The sequence below is a fragment of the Rhamphochromis longiceps genome, linkage group LG16, assembly GCF_057381845.1.
Source record: "Rhamphochromis longiceps isolate RC_006_pf linkage group LG16, R_longiceps_female_GT1.1, whole genome shotgun sequence".
Taxonomy (NCBI): Eukaryota; Metazoa; Chordata; class Actinopteri; order Cichliformes; family Cichlidae; genus Rhamphochromis; species Rhamphochromis longiceps.
In genome coordinates this window covers 32,858,595-32,882,879 of record NC_140572.1, presented here as the reverse complement: position 1 = coordinate 32,882,879, position 24,285 = coordinate 32,858,595, and the positions used below count along the sequence as shown (strand labels likewise).

The following is a 24,285-nucleotide window of genomic DNA, read 5'->3' as shown; positions in this document are numbered from 1 at the left end:
CCACTGTATGATACTCTGGTCCTTAAGCAGGAAACCAATGAACAAATACAGCTACAGCAAACAAAATACAAGGAAAAATATTTCATTTAGAAGTCCACATTGAAACATCCTTTGTGTTTTTACTGCAATGCATAGACTCTTCTTCACATGATGTGGGACCTTCTGCAGTCCTCTGGTCTTTGTAAGTTGGGATCTGCACATGTGCCAGCTCAGCAGCTACCCAACACAATATATTTCAGTCTGTCTCAGAACACAATGCAAAACTCTGTAATTAATGTAGATGTGAGCCAAACAAACTGTTCCCAAAACACCTCTAAGTTCTAGTATTGCACACATCTTCATATTGGTTGCAGCTGTTCCTCAAACTCTGACACAGGATCTGAAGCATGCAGCTCAAACACTTGGTGATAAACTACATGATTCTCACCATATCTACTTAGCTTTTATTAATCACACCATCATGCAGGTTGTGAGAACTAATTTAAAACTGCACAGCTGGAATTATATGAGTCACAGTCTGTTAAGCTGCTGTGATTCAGTGACTGTGCTCAGCTTAGTGTGTACCTTCAACTTTAGCAAATGTCAATACGACCCTCTTCTATTCTTTCTACATGCTCAAACAATTTGCACAGATGTTCATAGTGGTTGAAAATGTCCAAATGTTCAGCTCTACAGAGCCCCTGTAGAAAATCTAAATGAAATTTCTGTACGTCTGCTTTTTATGTGCATGTGTGAAGTTCCCCCAAAGTGTATGAGAAAGCACAATGTAAACAGGAAGTTCATTATTTTGAATTTATTGTGCAATTCTCACATCATTTGTACAGGCACTGCACTTGAACTCCTTGAGATGAACATCATACTCGGGCAGTCTTATCTTTAGACCTTTGCAATGTAAAATTGTGTAGTTTTTGAGTCTTTGTCTAATGGAATGTTTGCAGTACCGCGGTGAATTTCACAATAAAAAATAAGCTGATGTTTGTTAATCTTCATCAAACTTAATGCTCGTTAAGAATTAGGCCATAAAGACTTCTTCCATATGCAAATACTGTGTAATATTCACAGGTCTATGGACATTTACATTATGTGTTCTATACATAACATATAGCTTTTTAAATTGCTGGGTGTTCTCTAAAGCTACACAGTGCCAATGGGAAGAGATGTCCAAATTGTTTGTACAGCATCCAAGAATAGTAAAAAACAATAGAAACATAAGAAAAAAACCAACACTGAACCTGAGCCTCCAGAATATCCAAAGATAACATTGTCTGTCTATTAGACAGATCCAGATCCAAACTATTATTTGGATCTGGGGGGAACATAAAGCCACACGACATAATGTTCCTCAGCCTTGCACAGAACAACCCAGAGAATTCAGGGAAAGCTAAAATAATAATATGGCATTGAGAGACTGTGGCTTACTTTTAACCAGAGTGAAATGTTGGAACTAATCTTTTGGGAACACAAGCACTTCAAAATGGTGATTTAAAGAAACCTACAGTGAATGGACAGACAGTAAAAACAGGTAAATCAGTTTAATATACTGTTAAAGCCAACTCTATAAGAGCTTTAAAGTTTTATCACAAGGTGAGGTTAGGTCTTTAATCTGGGTATAAATTCTAATCATAATCAAGTTCAGTAAATGGAGTGAGTTTTTTTTCTTACCTTTTATTATCTTCTGATTTTGCTGCTGTTTCTGTAGCATCATGGTGATATGTTAGCATGTTTTTCAGCTTATTTACTACATTTTCGACATTTGCTAATTAGCACTAAACATTGTACAGTTGATGATGAAGGGAATGTCATTAGTTCAACAGGCATTTTGTCATAAACCCATACTGAGTAAACAAAAGGTAGGAATGTTGTCTATGTTGCAAGAGAGGCAGTGACAGACTAGTAATAACTAAACTATGAGTTAACACAACAGCTGAAATTACTTTCTGGGGAGGAATAGATGAAAAATACACACAAGAGCTAATGAAAGGCAGGTGAGCTGGCTGGTAACAGTGGTAAGCTGATAGAGGCAGATCAAACACACACCCACACACACACAATTTAATAAATGCCTGTTGCCTCACCTTATCTCTCCTTGTGTCTTTTACTCACCTTTTCCACATTCATCTCAGGAAGGAGGGACTGTGACACGAGGAAAGCAGGCGAGAAAAGGAATGGAGGATGTGCCAATTGAGAAATGAGAAAGGGGGCAAGCACTCAAAACCTTTTGCTCTTGCTATTTTTGGAGTTGTTCCAGGGTGTTCAAAGTGCAGCACTCTGTTCTTTCTTTCTTTCTTTCTTTCTTTCTTTCTTTCTTTCTTTCTTTCTTTCTTTCTTTCTTTCTTTCTTTCTTTCTTTCCTTCCTCTAGGTACGTCATAGGTTGACATTTAATGTCATATGAGACAAAATGAGCTTCTGTCTTCAATTTTCATTTTTAGCATAGACTAAACCTTCCACATGCTCATAAATAACTCTTGGGTGGAACAGTGGTTTGTGCTATTGTGTCAAAGCAAGAGGCTGCATGGTTTGAACCTGTGTACAGCATTTTGGAGTGGGGTCTGCACAGCTTTTCCTTCTGCCATCAAAAATCCAAAGTCAAAGACACTCATGCAAAAGAGTTACTTAATGCCAGGAGTTTAACTTCCTGTTTTTAAAAAAAGGTTACAGATGGCACTAATGGTTAAAAAACAAACAACATACAAAACAGTGCACTAGAATTAGAATACTACAGTTTTTTAATGCGTGCCTTTTTGTTTTGCATGCTTCAGCTATTTATTGACTCCCTAAACTGGGCCCCAGCCATCAAAACCATTAAAACCTGGCCTGACTAAAAACTCTGTTTTTTTCCTTTTTTCATTTTTAAGAGTTATTAGTCATCCAGTCAACATGACAGGTGCTACAGGCACGGTTAGCATTGATCTTTAGCCTAATTATGGTTAGGAGTGAAATTCTTCTAGGAATACTGGTAATTTCTACCATTTCTGTTTTTTTTTAAACATGTACATGTTAGTGGGATACATTCAGTGTTGTTTTTTGTTTGCAGCATGATAAACATGGATTTTTGCCAGACATATTTTCTTTTAAAGCAGAAAACCCCCAAATATCTAGAATTTACAGTTTTTATCAAATATAACTAAAGCAGACAGTTGGGGTAGAAGTGTATTATGAATGTTCCAGCTGGCTGAGACTCACATATTGCAAGAGCCATGTCTGCTGTGTGCCCTTAGCCATGTCATTCCCTCAGCTTAAAACTTTTCAGAAAGCATTGTGTAACACTGAAGCTGTCCTAGTTTAAAAAAAAGACTTCTGGCACTCAGTGGTGATTTATAATGAATGGCATTAAAAATGTTTTGTTTTTAAAATCAAGTCAACTTTAAAGCTGTATTAAATGACAACACACTTTTGCTTGTCTTCCCTTTACTCTACCGGTGATCTGTATTCATTTTCCTACCTTAATTTCCTCTTTAATTACTTAAAGTCAGAAGGTCATGTCCCTGGGAGCAGGACATGAATGAAACAAGGTGGACTCATAAAAGAGCCATTCAAGTTTGGCTGGCAGAGGCACAGTCGAAGCCAAGTTTGCTCCTACAGGATATCTCCACTTTTAATAGCAGATTAGGAAATCTCTTAGATTGGACATGTGAGGGCTTGGAGCCCCATGGACCATTATCTGGGAACTCTTAACTGAGGTCACATGGTCATGGAAACAGCTGCGCTAGTCATGAGAATGATATAATTTTATTTCTTTATCTTTTGTTGATTTCTCCACTTGGCACTCCTGTAGCAGTGCCTCTGTAACATTCCCTTTGCCCTCCTCACATCTACCAGCTCTTTCACTTTGGCTCCCACAGCCCCAGCTTTCATCTCCTCCTCCTCCTTTCTGATCCTCTTTGTTTTTTCTCATCACCATCCTCTGTTCAGTCTCCCACATCCTCTTGGAGTCTTCTTCTGGTCTCATGCTTATGACTCATCATCCCACATGGAAACAGTTTTTGTGTGGATGTGAAAGATCTTTTACTGCTGTTAATGAAATTTTAAACAACACCCCCTCTGCAGTTGGAGCAGCGAGAAGAGACGTGAAAAAAGAGGAATTTTCTTTTTTTTATGCTGTTATCCAAATACTACTAGTTTTAATGGGAGCTTTTATGGTCTTTTACGTTTTGACATCTGGAAATAGCAAACAATATTTATTGTATCAGTTTGCTCACTTTGAGATCACAGTGTTGGCGAAGACTGCCCCCCAGTGGGTCATTTTAGTACACAGTGTTTTATGTAATCTCTTTTCACATCCAAGGCATTCCCTGTGAGGTAAAAACACTCTACAGCTATCATGAGACTGCTGAACAGATTGTCTCCACCTGATCCAGATACTAACAGAAGTTATGATTGTCCTCGTACGTCTGCGTCACCAGACTCAAACTGCACATGTTACAATAAAATAAACAGAACCACCCACCGAATTTCAGAGCAGTCAGTTCATCAATCATCAATCAACAACCAGGCTTCCGGTTCCTGTGATTGCTCCTAAAACAGCAGCAAGTTAGTTTCAGTGGTTTATCAGCACAGTGGCTGTGACATGCAGCTCTTATAGTTACCTGAGCAGGATTGAGTGTTACATGAAACTGTTTAGGCAAACAGATTACAAACAATCACAAAGTTTAATCAGCCCATATTACTTTGAAAAAAATGTGTGATCAGATTATAATTACATTGTAGGGGGATCGTTTGATTTTATTTTCACTATGTCTTAAGATAAGTCAGCTTTAATTTTATGAAACTTGTTTTTTTTTTTAAGTTATGAAGCCCACATGTCAAAATACTCAGTGCACATTTTTTGTTTGGGCCTATCCTAGTTTTGTAAGGCGAATGTTGGAAATACTACATGAATTCAATTTTCATTCAAAATAGTTTTCACATTTAACGAAAGATTTGGGCTTTTGTGCCAAAGATAACAGTTTCACAGCTTGAAAAAATTATTTATACCACAAGGTGATTCCCAGAAAGCTATTAGCTGAAAACTTATATATATCTTGACACGGTATGCAGTGCATGCTTAAAGCAATGAGAAAACTGGACTAATGGAGGACAAAAGGTGAAGTGGCAGGCCTTAAATTTTTTTTTTTTGCAGCAGCAGCAGTCACATCCATTAGAAATAGGAAAATATCCAGCAAATACCTGACACAGTACCTAGGAAATGCACCTGATTCAGCTGATCTATCAACTCTTCAATGAAGCTTGTTCACTGAAGCTTGTTTATCAGAAGCAGAAGGGAAACATGGAGAAAGGGATCATATTTCAGCCAGTGGTGTTTAAGAGCTTGTCAGAACTTATATCATTTTACTGGGGATTCTAAGTACAATTTTTAATGTTCCACTGACCACTGAAATGAAAAGTTAGACTGAAAATAACTGGTGAAATAAGTGCACAAAGCTTTGAAAATGGCCACTGATTTTGAGAGACAGTAAACAAATACAGACTTCTAAAAGGAAAAGCGCCTCGACTCATCTGTGCAGTCGTCTGTAACATCATGTGAGGAAGAAGTCACTTTTGACCCCTGGAAAAAATGACCTCACCCACAACAGTTCCTACCTAAACATAAGCAGCTGTGCAAAAGATGCTGAGCCAGTGACTCAAGTGCTGTTGTGGGTTTTTTTTTCTTAAACAAAACAAAATGTAATAATAATTAAAAAAAAAAACCCTAACAACAAAAACAGGAACATCCAGATGTCTGCCAGTCTTTCCTTGGGCTATTTTTTCATGTTAATTCTTTCTAAAATCTGCAAACTGTCTAGAGACTCACTGCAAACAACAATGAGAGGGTTGAACATGGAATCGGAAACAGTTATCTCAGCCTCTTCAAAAGAAACATGCCGAACTGAAAATGTGAAAGACAAAGTGTTCTGCAATGTGGAAAGCATTTGCATGTATGGAGAGCTGACGATTATTTTTGTAGCAGCAGCTGTCGTGTGTTACAGAACACTCGTGGCTCTTGATCAGTGAAGCTGAAAAATCTGTGCAACATTTTAGTATGTCCAATATAACCTGGAAATACATAAATACGTGCTTCCTGACTGTTTAAAACAATTATACAGTAATGCACAGAAGTCATGAGCCACCCCTCATTTCTTTATATTTTGCAAAGAAAATATGTGCAGTGAGTTACTGAAACATGTGAAAACATATGGACATACAGAATACAAGGGGAAAGCTGAGTTTGAGCAATTCTAATAAGCTTGGAAGTGAATATTTGGTATAACCGCCTTTATTCTTCAACTGTGTCTGAACTCTTTTTGGCAGCTTTCTTGTAACATCTTTAAATAGCCTTCAAAAATACTTCTCTAGGTTTCTTTCGTCTTTAAAAAAAAAATGTTTCTGTCTTTTCTTCTCTCCTTCATCAAGACGATCTCACACCGTTTTGATAATATTGAAGTCGGTGCTCTGGGTAGTCCAGTCCATGTTTGATCACGTTCCGTTGGCTTTTACCTTTTCTCCCTGTTTCGCTGCAAAGGTTTCTTGACAGTCACCCTTTCATTGAAACAATTTCTTATGCCGTGTTTGTGAACTTCCGATGGATCAATGTCCAGGTGCTGTGTTGTATATTTTTCTGTTTCCTTTTGACACAGCTAGCTCTTTCAAAATCACCTAGATGGTGCAAAAATACTATTTTTATGTCTGTCAAACTGTTTTATCTTTGCAATTTTCCATATATTCAACCAAAGAAATGCCAGTAAAGACACAACGCTGGTTCATCCTTTGTTGCCTTTTTATCCCCGCATTTTTCATTGAACAGTGTTAAATTGTGTATTAAAAAATGCCATTGCTTTGAAAATGGTTGTGTACAAGAAGTGGACTTAAAAAGAGTGAAAAAGCATCCTGTGTGCAAAGACAGACTTGCTCACAACCACTGTGAATGTTGTAGAAATCCTCACCAAGTCATTCACAGAATCCTTTTCGCTGGGTTGAAAAGTCTGTTGTGTCCACAAATGTTCCTCCTCTAAGTTGATAAGGTCAGTAAGTACAGTAGTGCCTGAGTGTGCGGGAATTATTGTCATAAAAAAAGCCACAGCCAGTGAAATTGCTGCTGTGCTACTACTGCACTGGCACATGTCACATTCTAATACTGACAGTCCAAATTTTCTCTCCATACTGAAGTTCAGGTTTTGGTGTACACCTACCATGACGAGTTAACTGCTGTAGCTGCAGTGTAGTGACATTATTATTTACTTAAAACCTAAAAAAAAAAAATCAAATTCAAAGCTGGCTTCATCTGACAAACAGAGCCTCATCTCAAGGGAGTCCTGCTCAGCCTTCAGATTGTGAGAGTGCAAAACTGTGTTTCACCACATATTCACCGTGGCATTCAGAGGGTTGCTGTTTCATGTGGTCCATTTTACAGTCAGTGAGAAATGAGAAGAGCAGAGAATGGCCGAAACCATTAAACAAATTGCTTTCATTAAAATGACAATTGAAGTTTGAGAAAACATATGAGGCCTGGCTTCCCTTCCCACGAGTGCTACCACTTACTACAGTAACAATATGTAGACAAATTAAAGTGTCTTACTTTATATTATGACTGCGAAGATTTCTGAGAAAAAGAAGCTGAAGTCTGAGGGGGATAATTGAAAGTGTATGACTTTCCATTCACTTTCAGTCCATAGATCACCTCATCTAAAAATAAGTTACCAGTGCTTGTAGAATCTTCCTACATGAGAGCTCTGTGTCAAAAATGGATCAGTTAAAGGTAGATGAGAACACTGAGGTCAAATTTATTATTGTAATGCAGATAGCAGATATGAGGCCATGTATACCACATGGCATTATGCATGTGTCAGTAATCTGAACCAGCACGAGGTATAAACGTTGACCCATGGTAGTAATTAGCACAGAGCCAATTCTGGAAACACAGTGTGACCTTGTGCCCTTACTTCAAAGCACTGGCATCACTGTGTATCATATGAACCTAGAGAATTGTGTTCTGCATACATCAGATTACTCTGTGTTAATAGTCAGAGTTTTTAAAAGTTATTCAGTGAAACTCTGTTTTTTGACATCTTTAAAAAGATGGAAAAAAACAAAGTCTTGGGCTGCGTTGTCCCTGAAAGTATAAACCTGGCAGGTTGGGAGGCAAAATTTACCCTGCATGAAATAAAATAAAATACACACATGATGTGGGTGGAGTCACCTTACAAGAATGGTTATTTCCATTTAACAAGTGTTCCAGAAACAAATGGTTTGAAATGTTTTCTAAGTTAGTTAAAAGCCAGAGGGTCTTGGCTAGAAGCATTACATAGCTTCACAGTGCTGAAATCCTGGATCATGTGGCCATCTCTTTGCTTTTTGCTCACAACAATAACAGCCATTTTATTTTTTGCTTTTGATACTTGTTTAAAATGTATTTACCTTTAAAAGACGGGAAATTAATGTTACGGCAACCGAAAACACCCCAGCTCCATTAAATACAATATCATTAAAAAAAAAAGCGCAGAGAGGTACACAAACAAATTAAACATTACAAGGAGCCTGACAACTAAGTGTAAATATATAACTTAAACTTAATATATAACTTAAAAACGTAACCCTAATTATTAAAACTCGTAAATACAGGCATTTTCGTCTCAAGTAGGAAAAGACTGGTGTCCTTGTAACAGTTAACCTGAAAAAACAAAACAAACTTTGTTTGAACTGCATGTCGATGAAATCATACACAACGTGGAAAACTCACGACGCGTCACATATTCAATTACCAATAGGAGAACCTTGGCCCGTACGGGGATCGAACCCGCGACCTTGGCGTTATTAGCACCACGCTCTAACCAACTGAGCTAACCGGCCACGCTGCAATGCACATTCACGGTGGTTCCGCGGGTGTTAGTTTGTTTTCTGTACAGTGAGCACTATACGAATTATTCTTGGCTGCTTCCTCTCGTGACAGTGTCCTTGGCCCGTATGGGCAGTGCTAACTCTGCTGCCAGCTGAATCCTGCACAAACAGTGAGAATAACCCAAAACTCCAAACCCTGGATTTCACATGAGCCAGTGTTTCCTTAATTCACAGATGTCGAACTCCAGGCCTAGAGGGTTGTTTTCCTGCAGGTTTTAGATGTGTGCTTGATCCAACACAGCTGATTTAAATAGCTAAATTACCTCCTCAACATATCTTGAAGTTCTCCAGAGGCCTGGTAATGAACTAATCATTTGATGGAGGTGTGATGACCCAGTGTGATATCGAAAACCTGCAGGACACCGGCCCTCGAGTTTGACCCCTCAGTCACTAAACTTCCAGTCAGCTTAATACTACATTAATTATTGATATAAATCGAATTAAGCACTCTTTACTTAGTTTAGGCAGTTTATGCACAATAGTTTGCTGGACACACATCTGTGTGTATATCCTTATGGTCCATTACCTTTTAGTGTTTGTGTTGACTAAACCTGGTGGATACTGTCATGCTGGTTCAGTGCCAGTCCCTGAGAAGTATCTTTAAGTTCACAGTTCCCTTTACATGCTGCAAATCTGTAGACCGAGACAGACTTAAAAGGACACACAGCAGCAAATGTAAACAGACGGGCAATTTTCATGCTTGCAGTCGTGTCCAATGTGGCATTTTCAAAACAAAGCAAACCATGCCATGAAATAAATGAGATCCTTGCAACCACAAAAGTGCAAGGAATGGCCCCGATGTCCAGGATTTCACACTAAATCACATCAAATGGCTGCCTCTCCCTTCCAGTGCCAGCTACAATAAAAGCTGAAATGACTACAAAGTAAAGGAGAAGTGCACATTTCAAATTATGCCTCAAAACAGAACAGAGAGGCCTTATACAGGCTTTTATTTTGCAGCAGTGAGGAACAGATGGCAGCCAGATATGACATCAGAATAAAAATGTCCGTGAGCTCTCTGATGTTAATTAGAAAGCATCACTTTAAAAGTTTATTATATTTAGCAGAGATGTTAAAAAATGTTTGTGTGTTTAAAGTTTTGCCTTCCACCGCCAGGATTAAACTGCAACTCGTTTCATTTTCCAGAACAATTTATGTGATTTTGGGGTATAAATATCCATTTGCTCCAATATCAACTTACCTGGTGGTCCATAATCATACATAAATACAGGGCTGCTTCCTCATATTGGGCCACAGAAGACAACAAACTTTCATTTACAGTGTATGTTGACTCTGAAATACAACACCAATTACAGACAAAACTCATAAGAACAGTACGAGAAATATAGAAACAGCAAAATATTTATTCACCAGTCAAAACATAAAATTTCAAAATGAGGTCTCCGTACGGTGATGCATGCATGCCAAGACTCCTGTTACCCGATGACATTTATATCAAGGCCAACTTTAAATGCTAAAACAGAAGGAGTGGACTGTACAAGCTGGTTTGTGTATTTCTGCTGGGAGGAAAGAATTAGTTGGTGACGGGAAAATGAAGCTTCCTTTGAAAAACGGCCAAATCTAGACATCAGGTGGGTTCGCGAAGAGCATAAAAATGTACAACATCACAGTCTGAAATTTTCAACACATCAAGAGCAGAGGGTTTATTAGTCGCTGAACATAAATAGCTATGTCCCAGAGAAATCATGCAAGATGATGGGGGGTGGGGTGGGTGTACGTCTCAACCAGGGCTGCAGGAAGGATGAAGAGTCTTGTATTCTCCCTCAGTACCGAGCGGGTGAAAACGGGTGGCAGTGGCTGTGGTGGGTTATCAGTTCTCAAGAAAAGCCACGTAGTCAGTGAGTCTGGCCAACTGCTGCTCATTTGGAACCAACGAGACAGGGGGAGGATCTGTTGAAGGAGAGAGACACGGAGGAGGAGAAGTTGAGTCAGAGGGAGATTCCTCTTGTGCCAAATGCTATCGATCTTCTTACATCCTTTCAGTTTTAGCTCTTTAGCCCACATGCTCGGACTCTGAAGCTCAGCTCATTCGAGTTAGACCTACTGTTCACATCTAGAAGTGAGCTCAAGACTATTCCTCACCTGTTAAACAACAACTACCTGCCAGGCCAGCACAATTTTTTTACATCCATCTTAAATAGAATCGTTTCTGGTGTGAGATCAACAACTAAAAGAGCCAATAAAAACTAAGGAAGAAAGTTGGGGGATTCATGTGGGTGGGTTGGTTGGTTGCATGCATGTGTGCAGCAGATGCTTCAGTCATGCAGTAAGTTCTGATGATTACAGATAAGACAGATGTCCCCTGGTATGTCCACATAAATCAACAAACCCGTGGATTAGGCCTTGACGCTTTGAATCGCGGACATGTGACCGTGATAAAATTTGGGCTATATGGACGATAATCACATACTTCAAGAATTTCAAGGAAAAACAATGTCAGCATGACCCAAGTCCTAAATCTGTGCTCACAGCATTTTTATGTGTCTAATAAAATCCCCGGGGAGGAGAAGCCTGGGAGTTGGATGCTCCTTTTGGGTACATCCTGGTCGCAGTTTAACAGAGCAACACTGCCACCTACCTGGTTTTTTGGGCATCACCATTCTGGTGTTGGCGTCTGCCTGCCAGCCTTGGCTCACCACACCTTTGAAGTGAGGGGAAAAAAGAAAAAAAAAAATTCTTAATAACTTTGTATAAAGTAATGTGATAAAATTGAGAGCAAGATTACTGACTGATTAAAAAAAAAGCAGATATAACATTACCCTTCACTGCCTCTTCCACAGAGTAGCCCACAAAGGCAGCAAAATCCTCCGCTGCGATGGAAGTGTACGCCTGGGCCACAAGGCTGTACGCCCGCTGCCGTGTGCTCTCTGTGAAGACATATGAGATAGGTGCATATGGAGTGCATATGAGCTAAATCTAGGCTCTGGTTCTATTTAAAGTGCACAGCAAACAGGGCAACTTGCTGGGAGCTTCCAGGCACGAGGAGAGTATGATGTTACAGCATTTTAACATGATATTTAAGCAACATGTCTCGTGTAAACAGCACTTCTAATGAGCAACAGCACAGGAGGTCACATGCTGAGACGAACAATTCTTCAGGAGTGATTTATTATATTCTAAGGAACAAAGCTCTGAGAACCAGAAACACATCAGATTATAATGAACCACTGAACAGACTGTTCATCTCATAACGTACAAAGCACAAATAATCTATATTCACAGGCTGTTTTAAATTACATATGAAACATGTACTTAAAAAGTATTCTGAATAGATCTTTCCCTCTGAGCACAACTTTATTTAAAAAGCCATGTACAGTTTTACCTTCATGCTATGAAACCTGCCAGAATTACAGACTGTCAAAATACATTAAGGAAAATTATTCTGACCCAAAAGGAACTGTGGCTGGACGATGAGGCTAGTATGAAAATGTGTGTGTGGTGGTGGTGGTGGTGGTGGTGGTGGTGGTGGGGGGGGGGGCTTGTATAATTTGTTTTCACAAGCTAGCAATCATTCATGAATCACACTTTAGAGTTTTTTCCCCCCTTTGAATGATCAGAAGCCTGCAGACCAGGACCACCCGACACAGGAACAGTTTCTTTCCCCTCACCATCTCCCTTCTTAACAGTTGACCTGTCACACTGCTCCCACTGCCAGACTGCAGCTGCACCTTGTGTACATTTTGTAGTATTCATTCCACCTCATTCATTTCTGTATTTTATGTATATAAGTTTAGATCCGTTATTTATAGTTGGTTTACACAGCTTTGTGTATGTATGTGTAATGTGTATATATAGACACGTGTGTGTGTGTGTGTGTGTGTGTGTGTGTGTTTGTTTTACATCACTGTGCTTGAGAGCCACCATCTACCGGAACCAAATTCCCTGTATGTGTCTGCACATATACTTGGCCAATAAACACGATTCTGATTCTGATCAGAAACATATTAAACATTTATGGTACCAAAGCTTTTTTCTTCTCGTGGACATTAAACTGGTGCAGTTTATTTCAACTATGATATATCCTATTAAAATGTTGCTCAAAACTGGTTACAGGGCTGGACAGAAACATTTTCTCCTTAGACCATGACCCTTAGTGTGGGTGTAAAATTGATTTGGCTCCAGTTTTTAAACAGAACTTAATGTGTTTTTTATTTTTCCCTCAACTCTGGAGAGGTCATGTGGATCTCTTTGGTACTCATGCAGTTAAAATCCTGGACCAGTAAGCGGATTAAAAAAAAAAAAAGCTCCAAATTTCAACCCACACCTTTGCACTCTGAGGGTCTGTAACTCTGGAAATATTTTGCATGGGTTGAATGAAAAAAGTAAAGCTGATGTACACAAAATCTGATGATTTTTGCAGGTCACTTGGGATCACTCACTGATTTCTCCATGGATTGAGGGGGAACATTGTTTTTGTCTTCTATTATTTTTACATGATTTATCACTGCCTTTGGTCCTTAATAGTGAAATCTGGTTATCAAACTATTTCCATTTTGAATATGCAATGCAATAAATTCAAGCCCAATCATTATTGCATTTTCAGGCAATAATTTGTGTTCTTCCACTGACTTTAACACTTTAAGGTAATTGATTAGTTTTATGGATATTCAGAGGCTTTGTTCTGCTATGGTCAGCTGCACTCATGTAGCGTGCATCACTGATCTCATCCCTGGGGCATCACTTAATACTGAAATGTCAATGCTGGAGAGGATTTTCCATCTTTTGTACTGTCTCACTTATGCCATAACCCAGATCTGTCACTCCCAACATGCATTCACGCATTACTGATGATGCATACATCATCAGTAATGCGTTTTCCCAACTTCATGTTTTAAGTATGAGACGTATCATCCTAATAAAACTGAACAGCTGCATCATGGCTTTAGTCTTAGTTTCAACATTGTTACATCCTGAGTAAATGTCAAGTAAGGGTATTTGTTTCTCTGTCCATCTGCAAGATTACACAACGCCCCCTGGACCAAATTTCAGAGAATGTGGTGGGAAAGGAACTTAACAAATTCTGATGCTGATTTCTTTAAAACTAGACAGTGCACTGGCCTTGGAAGAAGCTCTTTGTTTCTCACTCTGCTGACTTTGCAGATTTTTAACCTTTCTTGTGGTAATTGTATGTGTTTGGCAAGTCACTTCATCCCAGCCCAAACAAACACACAATGACACGCAGCTCTAACAGGAACTGCTCTGGGAAAATCAAACAAAGCTAGTCTTAACAAAAAAATTGTCTTTAATTCATCATACCATCTGGGTTTGCTTTAAGTGAAATCTTGCATTTGTTGTTCAGGAAACTTTGACTTGAGCTAAAATGAATTCCACAATCAAGTACACTTAATTAAAGATCTGTTAAATGAAGCATGCTTAAGCCGAATCACAAATAAGCTCACACCACAGACCCGTTGAAGACTTTATCAGCAGGCTCTGGCTTCAGCTTCCAAACTGCCCTGTTTATCTAGCCTGACTTGACGTGCTGTGGAGATTACTGTAGGAGTGACAGGGCCTCAAAAACAACATACGCTGGCAGGTATTCGCTGCTGCTACAGCAGCTATCACGCAAGTGCCTTGGGGTTATGGCCTTTGGTGTTTTATAGCCTAGCAACGGGTTGTGTGTATACCAACAATCATCCTCCTGTCTGCTGCAGCCGTTAGCAGCAGTAACAATAACAAGTGGGATGAGAAAAGACAGCTGTGTAGGGGAAGGCCGGAGATTGTCAAGAGCGCGTTCCCATTGTGATGTCCAACGAGCTTCCTGTCCTAAATGTTACTGCTCTTATCGAAAAGAGGCAAAAAGAAGCTGAACACATGTCTTGGAAAATATGTCAACACCGTTTACGCAACAGCTGCGCTTGAGTTTTAACCAAAGTCATGACTGTAGGTGGCGTTTCAGCATTGGGGGGGGGGGGGGGGGGGGGAGATGATCTGTGGGTCCAGCTCTAGGGAAGTTTGACCATTATATACACCAATTTGTTTCTTCCATTAATTTATTAAAAAAATAAAAAAAATCTTTATTTATGTAAAGGAAGAGTGCTTGAAGAATGGTGTGATTCTACTGATTGAGATCAGTGTGTGTTTGGGTTTGTGTGTGGTGGGGACCATTAAATATATCCAAAAGATTCAGGGGACCTGAACAAATAATTCATAATCATATTCTGGCGAGGTGTTCTGTCTCACTAAAATGTTACAGAAGCTTATTCTAAATAATTCTTTTCCTGAACCTTAAAAAACAAACTGTAACTGTGACTCGAATAAAGACAAAGTTTTTGTAGACAAACTAAACTGCACTGAAAACAAAAGCTTAGCCAAAAACAAACTAAAAAAAATATGTTGGACTATAAAAACTGACTGGGTGTCCTCTGTGTCGTCCCTGAAATGGAGGCCTGAGATCAAATAGCCACAATCCTTATTTATTTAAATACTGTTCTGATTCAAACAACCTCTTAAATCAAGAAATCCAAATGAAACCCATTTTGTTGTGCATCACTATGCTAAAAACTCCTATTAAAAAGAGACACAGCTTATAAAACTGCTTCTTGTGTTGGAACAACTTTCTGGCAGCTGACCATCTGTAAATTCAAATGCTCCTGACCCAACAAGGCCGATCATCTCAAGGGGTTTTTTCTGTAACCCAGCCTCAGGGAAGATGTATATTTTTACCATGGCCTCTTGGCCGCTAGAGAATGACTTGTGTGGCAACTGGACAGGCCTTTCTTAGCATGCCCCTCTGACACTTCAGAGTTGGGTTGGAGGTGCTGAGTAAGACATCAGTGAGTGGGAGGATGGGAGTTTTATGCAGGAGAAACGGGACCTGGCTTGTCCTTCCCTGTCAGTCTATTCCAGGGTGAGCTATCACCTCTCACCATCTCACCTCTTAAAAATAGCCCCCACTTTTCACCAGCAAAGGCAAAGCAGACAGGACATGGCAAGGGGCTTTATTTTTAAATACAGTCCACTGCCAAGTAAGAGCAGCAACAGACTGGGAACCATTTGGATGGAAGCACTCCAAAAGTCTGTAGCACCAAAATAATCCTAAGTCATGTAGGGTTTTTTTTTTCCTTTTAAGCCCCATTTATTTAATATAAGTAAATCAATATTTTAAGTTGGGCTTACATTGAGCTAAAAATAAAGAACATTGCTGCTTCAATTCATGCAGGTTTATTACCAGTAACAACAGACTTGGTGATTACATCGAGGTCAGTTGATCACCAATTCCACAAAAAAAGTGAGAAAGGAAATCTAAAATAACAACTATTCCTAAATACTACCTGTTTCTACATTTAACAGACTTAGAGGTACAAAAGTATAAAAAGAACTTAAGAAAAAAAGAATGAATATGACACTGAAATTAGATATTGCACTGACAGGGCAAACAGTTTCAGCCCACATCCTCTTTCACCTCCTTAATATTTCAGTCCTCAAGACAAACACTGCCCTATTTCAAAACACCTTCAAGAGTACTTAAGTTCAAAACAACTTCCAATTCTCATCATTCCTCCTCTTCTTCCTCCTCTTCCTCTGCATCCTCAAATTCATCATCATCTCCAACCACTCCAAAGTCCATTTTTCCAAGGACTCTTTCAACACGCTCCGTTGATATAGTGAAGTGGTCCATCTTCTCAAAGCCTGGCTCGGGCCTCTCTTCCCCCAGTGAGGCTTTGGCTGCATCTTTGGTCTGTGTGATAAGGCCCTTCGAAGCCAACAGGAACTCAGCAGCTCCGCTCTGCTCCAATGCCCTCACAGCCGAATCAGTCAGCTCTGAGCTGGCCTGCAGTCGCTCACCGTAACGCTGAGCCAGTGCCCGCAGAGCTGCCACCTTTTCATCTTGCTCTTTCCCAATCTGCTCAAGTAAAATGCCCTTACGCTCTTCTAGGATAGCATATAGCAGATCAAACCGCTCAGCGAGGCCCTGCTTGGCACGCTGAGCGTTTTCCTGTACAGCACGGCAGGCGTCTTCCATCTGATTAAGCAGAGACTGCAGGCGACCATTGCTGGTCACCAGCGTATCGATAGCATTACTCAGTTCACCCTTCTGGGTCTCATAAACAGTTGTTAGAGGGGCCACCTCACAGTCCTTATGCTGGCCAAACACTTTGCACATGGAGCAGGTGGGTGTTTGGCAGGTCACACAGTAGATGTTGATTTTCTCATCCTCATGTTCCTGGCACTTTGGCTCTTTGGACTCTTTAGGCTTCAGGTTGGTTTCTGTCTTTCCACTGCCACTTAGTTCTTGCTGCTGCTTGTAGATGTCAATGATATTTTCCACTAACAGGTTTCGCTGAAGCCCGTGCACACCATGGCGGTCGAGCACAACCTCAAACCGGCAGGTAGGGCAGCGAAAGACGCCACCAGAAAAGCGGTACGGGTTGCGCGAGTCATAGAGGTCACTGGCACAGCTACGGCACAGGTTGTGCTGGCAAGGCAGGATGACCACAGGCTTCGTGAACATGTCCAGGCAGATGGGGCAGCTCAGCTGCTTCTCAAGGCTATCCATGGGGCTGGGGGGCCGAACTACAGATCCTGTCCTCTGGATGTCCATTTCGTAAGTTTTATGCGTACACCTAGACTAGGAAGTCTTATGTTCTCACAAGGAGAAAGCTAAAAGCTGAGTCGCTAAAAGAGAGTACAGCGTCTAAGAACTTCTCCTGTTGGTGTGCCGTACTTGAAATGCTGATATCTATTCTGGTTGAGAGCTAGCGGCTCTGTCCTTTATACTGCACACTCACAGCTGGTGACACCCGATCCTTTCCACCAGGCATTCCTACCCGCTTGCTAGCCTAGGATCTTTTCACCGAAACTCCCCCTCCTACCCATTGCAGCATGTGTCACATGCCCCAGTGGGCGCAGAGTCCCCTCTAACAGTGACCCAAGTGGCCAACTGAGTACAGACAAACAGGGTCCATGTGACCGGCTCAGAGGAGCTCGACCTGAGAAAGAGGGCTCAGTATTATTGGTAAACAAGTCTGTGTCAAGATCCTGTGACTTGGCTGTTTTTCCATTTGATTTCTTTTCATTTATCTGCTCAATGTGCCAATTTATGTAACCGGTTCTGTTTAGTAAATGGAGTGACTGTACAGAAAAGCAATTTTCATACGTTTTAAATTAAACTAACCGGTAAAAGCAAATGGCTGAGGATCAATTATGTTTATTAAACTACCACGGACACAACATTTAAGCCTCTTTTTTCTAAATGATAATTTACCTGCTAGTCTCTTTCTTTTGCAATGCTTATTCTTCAGCACTGGAACCTGATGAGTTTAATAATAAAATCCACAATTTAGTGAGACTGTTAAATTAAATTTAAGGTAAGATGATAATATATTTTATTACTTTTTAGGTTCTCAATATATTTAATGTCTTCGTTTTGTGGCTTTGATTTAAACAGATTTATTAAAAATATTCAGATTAATTTATACGTTTGGAAATGTATTCTTTTAACACATTGATGGAAAAAATATATATTATGCAATATTCTAATTAGTGTGAGCTGTATGATGGTCATGAATACACTCAGTACATTAAGTGCCTGGAAGTACAGTCAGATTGCAAAAAAATGTAATCTTGAATAAATGCTGCAGTTCTTGACTGTTGCACATTTTTTGTTAATGTTTATTCACACATCTACTAAGCAGTTATGACCAGTGGTTGCTTAACTGTGCTATGACATACTGTTCTGAGCATTAATATCTGATCAACACACAGTGTCATAAACATAAGTGAGAAGCTATTCTTAAACTGTTGCACAATGTAATTGACACATGATACAAATGCAGCTAGAACTGTGACCATCAGATGATATAACTTTATGACCTGATGTTTCCTTTGAAGTTGGGAAGGTGATCTGAAAAACAGAAAAATATGTAGGTACGCAACCACCTTCTTAATATGCAAGTATCTTGTTGTGGTTATTTGATGTACCCTTCATGACCATGAGGGTTTCTGTTTATTTTCCCATTGCTTTGTTGCCTCATAGCCCTGACTGGGTTCAGCTGTTGCCCCCTGCTGGCAGTTATTCTAAATGATTTATGAAACTTTTTTAAAATATTGAACTCACTTAAACCTGCTGAAAGAACATGTTGCCTTAGTTCCTAGTTTCAACAGAGCCAAATTTATATATCAGATAAAGAATATTTGGAAGCATAATTAATCTGAAGAGTGTAATAACAGGTCAACGTGAGGCACGAGAAGTCAACTAGTGTTCTTAACATTTTTTGGTTACCTCTAAGGGCCTCCATGACATGAAGAATATTCTCCGACCACTGATAAGCAGCAATGGCTGTGTAGATCCCTGGAAAGTCTCTCTGCCAAATACGCTGGCCCACTGCCCATATAGCTGCTAATTCAGGATTTGCCTGCAGGAAACAAGTGAGAAGCATTTCAAACACAATCAGAATGCAACACTTGACCAGGTAGTGGCTTTAATGCTACTGTGAAGAACATTCACAGCCCAATATATATGTAACACTGTTGGATCACAATGGTTCCATCATCCTTAAATTGTCTTTTCTTGGACTTGGCAAGAAGTCATGACTTGATTGGCAGTACCATAATTCCATTTATTTCATAGTGCTCTCTTGGTTGTCTAAGCAGGTCCAAAAAGTTTTTCCTGTGGGGCAAATTGATCTGCCAGGACTTAAGATCATTTTGCAATACAAGTGAAAATGCCAATTACATATGTTTTTAGTTACTTACATTTAAAGTTGAGCAATTTTTCTAGAAACATGGAACTGGTTGTGTCAGGGTGGTATGCCCTTAATATTAAATGTGATGCAGGCACCACAATGGCAAAAAGGTGATGAAAAACACAGACCATACATTTCTAACTTCTAATTTGAAGCTAGAATATAATTCCTTATTATCATATTGTTCTGAAAGCTCCATGAAAAGCCTCCAGTTGATCCAAAGCAAACAGGGACTAGAAAAAGAAATCTTTATTAGCCTCTCACCATTGGCTCCTTGTGCCATCCCTTTGTGATGCTATGATGGATCTGGCTGCTCAGTCATTAAAGGACTTCTCCAATCCATGAGTTTGTCTTTACTCATTAAATCAACCAGTCACATGACATTAACTTAGTGCATTCACACAAGACGAGACAAAGACAAAATGCTATTCAAATTGAGTATTCGAATGACGAAGAATGGTAATACAAGACACTTTGAATGGTTGGTGGTGTCAGATGGGCTGGTCTGAGTATTTAGGAAACTTCTGATCTGCTGGGATTTTTCATCTTGGATTTACACTGTATTTTCAGAAAAAAGGAAAAATCAAATGAGTGCCACTTCTTGTTGATGACAGAGTTTAGAGGAGAATGGTCAAACTGTTTCGAACTGATAGGAAGGCTAATCAAATGGGCTCCACAGTCATCATATCTTAAGCAAGTACAGCGTTTAGAGAGGTTTCAGAATAGGAGATTTATGTCAGAGATAAGCACCCAACAAATCTGCACCAACTGTGTGATGACATCATGTCAACATGGACCAAAACCTCTAAAACCAGCACCTCGTTGAATCTATGAATGCACAAAGAATTAAGGCAGCTCTGAGGGCAAAAGAGGGCTCATCCAGTACTAGCAAAGTGCACCTTACAAAGTGTCTAGTAACTGTGTACATGACAGTATGAGTAGGTTTGAAAAATGTAATAAAACCAACATTGGATTTTAAAGTAAACAGCATTTACTGTTCACATTTACATGCTCAAATGTTATTTTTTTTTAGCAATGTTTACACATGTTTTAACAAGCTTACCGATTTTATTGCTTGGGGAATCCTCTTCCACAGATACCTGCCATTATTCCTGTTAGGAAAACACACAACACATTCATAATACAGATACAGGCAGTAAAAAGGGTCTCATCAACTAAATCAGCTACCTGCAATCTGAGACCCAAATATAGATTTAAATGTATTTCTTTTTATAAATACATAGAGATCAGAGACTTACATGTCATTATTAAGTAAATAGAGCGCCAGCAGCTGAGCGTAGACCTGAGGTGTTGCAATGCCCCCTGGAGCCTGTTACAAAGAAATGCAGGTGTGCGATTAAACATTGGAACTAAAACAAGCGGAAAACTGAACAAATGTTACTTCTCAGAGAAAACGGGTTATTATTATTGTCTTATTATTGTCATAATAAAGAAAAAATAATAGTCGCTGATGTTCACCCAGCCAACAGCAAGCGTCCAGTTAATAGTTTTAGCTCCTGCTAACATTACAGTACTAGTCTCGCTCATTTATTCTTATACTATAAACTGTCAGTCCGTAGGCTGCATGCAGATAGACAGACAGACTGTCAACACAGATAAGACTTAAAGGTTCTTAAATCAAACACATGACCTGCAGATATGTTCCAATTTAACGGAGAGATTATGATCGCTAACTTCCTACTATCTGCTGACAAGTAAAGGCAAAGGTAAAGCAAAGAGCAGTCCAACATGAACACGTTGCTACAGCCTATATCTCATTTTTAACATGAGAATGTTTCGCCTACGAGAAAACGTGTTTGATAAGTTAATTTCACAGAGCTTTAAGGTAGGCTACACACAGGCTAGGTTTCGTAGCCAGTACGCTAGCCTAATATATCTAAAAACCGCAGCGTTCCCATCCTGCTTTCAAAGCCACAAAATCTCTGCGACCTTCCTGTTCATATTTAAGATCACAAAGTCCTTACCTCAAGCTCTTGGGCTTCACACTGCTCTAATAGTTTATCAAAATTTTCCTCCATAATCACAGCAGTAGGCATGATGATGCCTAGCTGTTGCACCGGAAACTTCTGCTTCTACTTCTTCTTCTTTGGTGTCTTCGCCGTATTATTACGAGTCCGACGTCGGGTGTGTGATCACCCGCGTCCTCTGCTGGCCAAAACGCAAACTACAGTGAATCCTGGGTTGTGCGAAATCCTCTAAATAAACCCTAGACAAAGTGAACTAAGGTGTAGGTTTATTAGGTTATGTTGTGGTGATCCTCGGGTTGAGGGATGGGTGTTCATACTAGAGTGTAAAATTAAAACCAATGGAAGATGGACAAGAAAAGTTCAAAGCCATCATGTCTTCAGCTTAGAAAAAAGAGAAAGGAAGAGGAGGAGAAACGAGCACAAGATACAGGTAAGCAGATGTGTCATTGGATAATGGCAGGTCATGTATTCTGAAACAATCAGAATCAGAATACTTTATTAATCCCTAAGGAAATGATGTGGGTTACATGCTCCAAGAAGAAATGGTAAAAATAGTAACAGTAACAGACTAAACTCCAAACAATATATTATGTTACAGGTTTTAATATTAATTAATCATTGTCAATTGTTGATTTGTTCTGTTCTCATTGTATGATGAATTATGATGGCTGTTTGGTGGCTGTTTGCATACTAGGCGCACTCTCTCTCTCTCTTCATATGTCTGTGTGTGTGTGTGTTTCTCTGGTGAAATTCAGCATGGCTCCAACAACAGTTTTATGTTTATGTACAATCCTTAATATGTTTTATGTGTATGTCTGTCTGTGTGTGTGTGTGTGTTTGGGGGGGGCAGAGGGAGTGTTTGCCCAGGGAGCCACACAGGCTAGGACCGCCACTGGGTATGTGAATCATATGCTATGGCCTCATTTTTATTTTTTTTTTTCAAAATGGAGATCTTGGACTCTGCTGGACTCAGAGCTGTGGCATTCTGAAAAAAAGATTACTAAAAATTAAGTACTTGCCATTGGTGACAAGGAAAAACTTGTCAGTTCAACAAATTTCACCCTGAAGCTGCCCTAATACATATTTTAGCTGTATGACAAACATGTCTGAATTACACAGAGGAAGACTGCAATCAATGCAATCAAACTGTTTATCAGAGGGATATGTGTGATTTTTAGAACACTGGAGCCTTACATTAGCAGCCATAATGTTAGCTTACAACCAGGTGTTGTTTTGCTGGCTAGTTGTCACCTGTGCAGAGAGGACTGTTGTGTGTGTAATCTTCTGGGGTGGCTGTAGCTCAGGTGGCAGAGCAGGTCAGCCACTAATCAGAAGGTCGGTGGTTCGATCCCAGGCTGCCTCCTGACTGCATGCCAAATATCCTTGGGCAAGATACTAACCCCGTGTTTGCCTACTGGTGGTGGTCAGAGGGCCTGGTGGCGCCAGTGTCCGGCAGCCTCGCCTCTGTCAGTGCGCCCCAGGGCAGCTGTGGCTACAATGTAGCTTGCCATCGCCAGTGTGTAAATGAATAGGTGAATGACTGAATGTGAAGCGCTTTGGGGTCCTTAGGGACTAGAAAAGCGCTATACAAATGCAGGCCATTTACCATTTCTGACAGTAAGTAATTGTCCTAATATCAGGAATAAATAAGCACATTTATACACTTTTTGTGTGGGCAAAAGATTAAGAGGAAAACACTTTAAAAATAATCTAGAAAACTCCTACAATGTTCATCAAACACATAACTATACTAAGATTTTTGTGGACAATGAAAGATGATGACAGCTTTTTACTAGATTGTGAAAACGTGATACTTGCAAACAAGCTTAAATATATTATAAACGGGCAAAATCTTACAAGCTATGTATAACAAACTGTTGTTTCTTTAAGTAAATTTAGAGTTTAATGAGTTTTATTCATATAAAAGTTCTTGTCATTATTATTAAATGCTGTAGTTTGTCAACTTTAAGATATACATGCAAGTTTACATTTATTGGTACTTCTACCAGGGAAACAATCACTCTTTAAATAACACTCCCAGTGCTGAGAGATACTTTTTTTCTTTGAATTCACTAATGATCTTCCTGTGATCGTGTGTACAACGTCTCTTTATGTCTGTCTCCACGTTGGTTGGGTGTGGAGTAAGTGCATATGAGAGCATGAGGGTGGGAATGGATGTTTGTATATGTGTGTGCCTATATTTCTGTGTCTATATGTCAGGTTGGGTGTCAGGCGCCACCTCTCTGGGGACATCTTAGGCCCTCCAAGGTTTGGAGGCCTATCTCCCCCTACCACCACTTCCCCTGCCAGTGGTGGACTCCCTCAGACATCGGTGCGTTGGTGGTTCTTTGTGTCCGGGGATGGGCGTCCAGGTACACACCGGCTCACTCCTTGGCGGCCGCTTATCGGGGCCTAGAGCCTGGGGCTCGCTCGGGCCACTTCGGAGGTGGGGTGCCCCCGGCCTCTCGGCCTGGGGCTCCGTCACTCCCAGCTCGGCTGGCTGCCGGCGGAGCTCACGGGCGCGTCACTGCAACTCCCCCTGGCTTCTGCTCCGCGGCTGCTGAGTGAGCCCTCATCTGGGACTCTCCTCAGCTCTTTCTGGGACAGTGGCGCGGCTGCCCCTCTGTTGGTCTTCCTTGGTCTCTTGTGTTCTGGGGGCCTCTGGATGTCTGGAGTTTTGATCTCCTCCATACCTGCTTCATGCCCTAGAGGACGG

At 40.2% G+C, this 24,285-nt stretch overlaps 2 protein-coding genes and 1 non-coding gene across 3 annotated transcripts; all 3 read right to left on the bottom strand.

Annotated features, from left to right (window-relative positions):
• Window positions 1-8,750: 8,750 nt before the first annotated feature.
• On the bottom strand, window positions 8,751-8,824 carry trnai-aau (transfer RNA isoleucine (anticodon AAU)). Its single transcript has one exon. It is a non-coding gene; the product is annotated as a tRNA-Ile (tRNA).
• A 1,392-nt stretch (window positions 8,825-10,216) lies between these two features.
• cops8 (COP9 signalosome subunit 8) lies at window positions 10,217-21,703 on the bottom strand. The gene is made up of 7 exons (XM_085384241.1): window positions 21,567-21,703; window positions 20,841-20,911; window positions 20,645-20,693; window positions 19,119-19,251; window positions 11,653-11,760; window positions 11,472-11,534; window positions 10,217-10,783 (listed from the first exon to the last, which is right to left on the bottom strand). The coding sequence occupies exons 1-7, from the start codon at window positions 21,636-21,638 to the stop codon at window positions 10,704-10,706; spliced, it is 576 nt and encodes a 191-aa protein (XP_085240367.1). The 5' UTR covers window positions 21,639-21,703; the 3' UTR covers window positions 10,217-10,703.
• Window positions 12,389-17,930, bottom strand: trim63b (tripartite motif containing 63b). The gene has a single exon (XM_085384240.1). It carries the CDS (start codon window positions 17,436-17,438, stop codon window positions 16,389-16,391), a length of 1,050 nt encoding a protein of 349 aa, XP_085240366.1. The 5' UTR covers window positions 17,439-17,930; the 3' UTR covers window positions 12,389-16,388.
• Window positions 21,704-24,285: the final 2,582 nt, after the last annotated feature.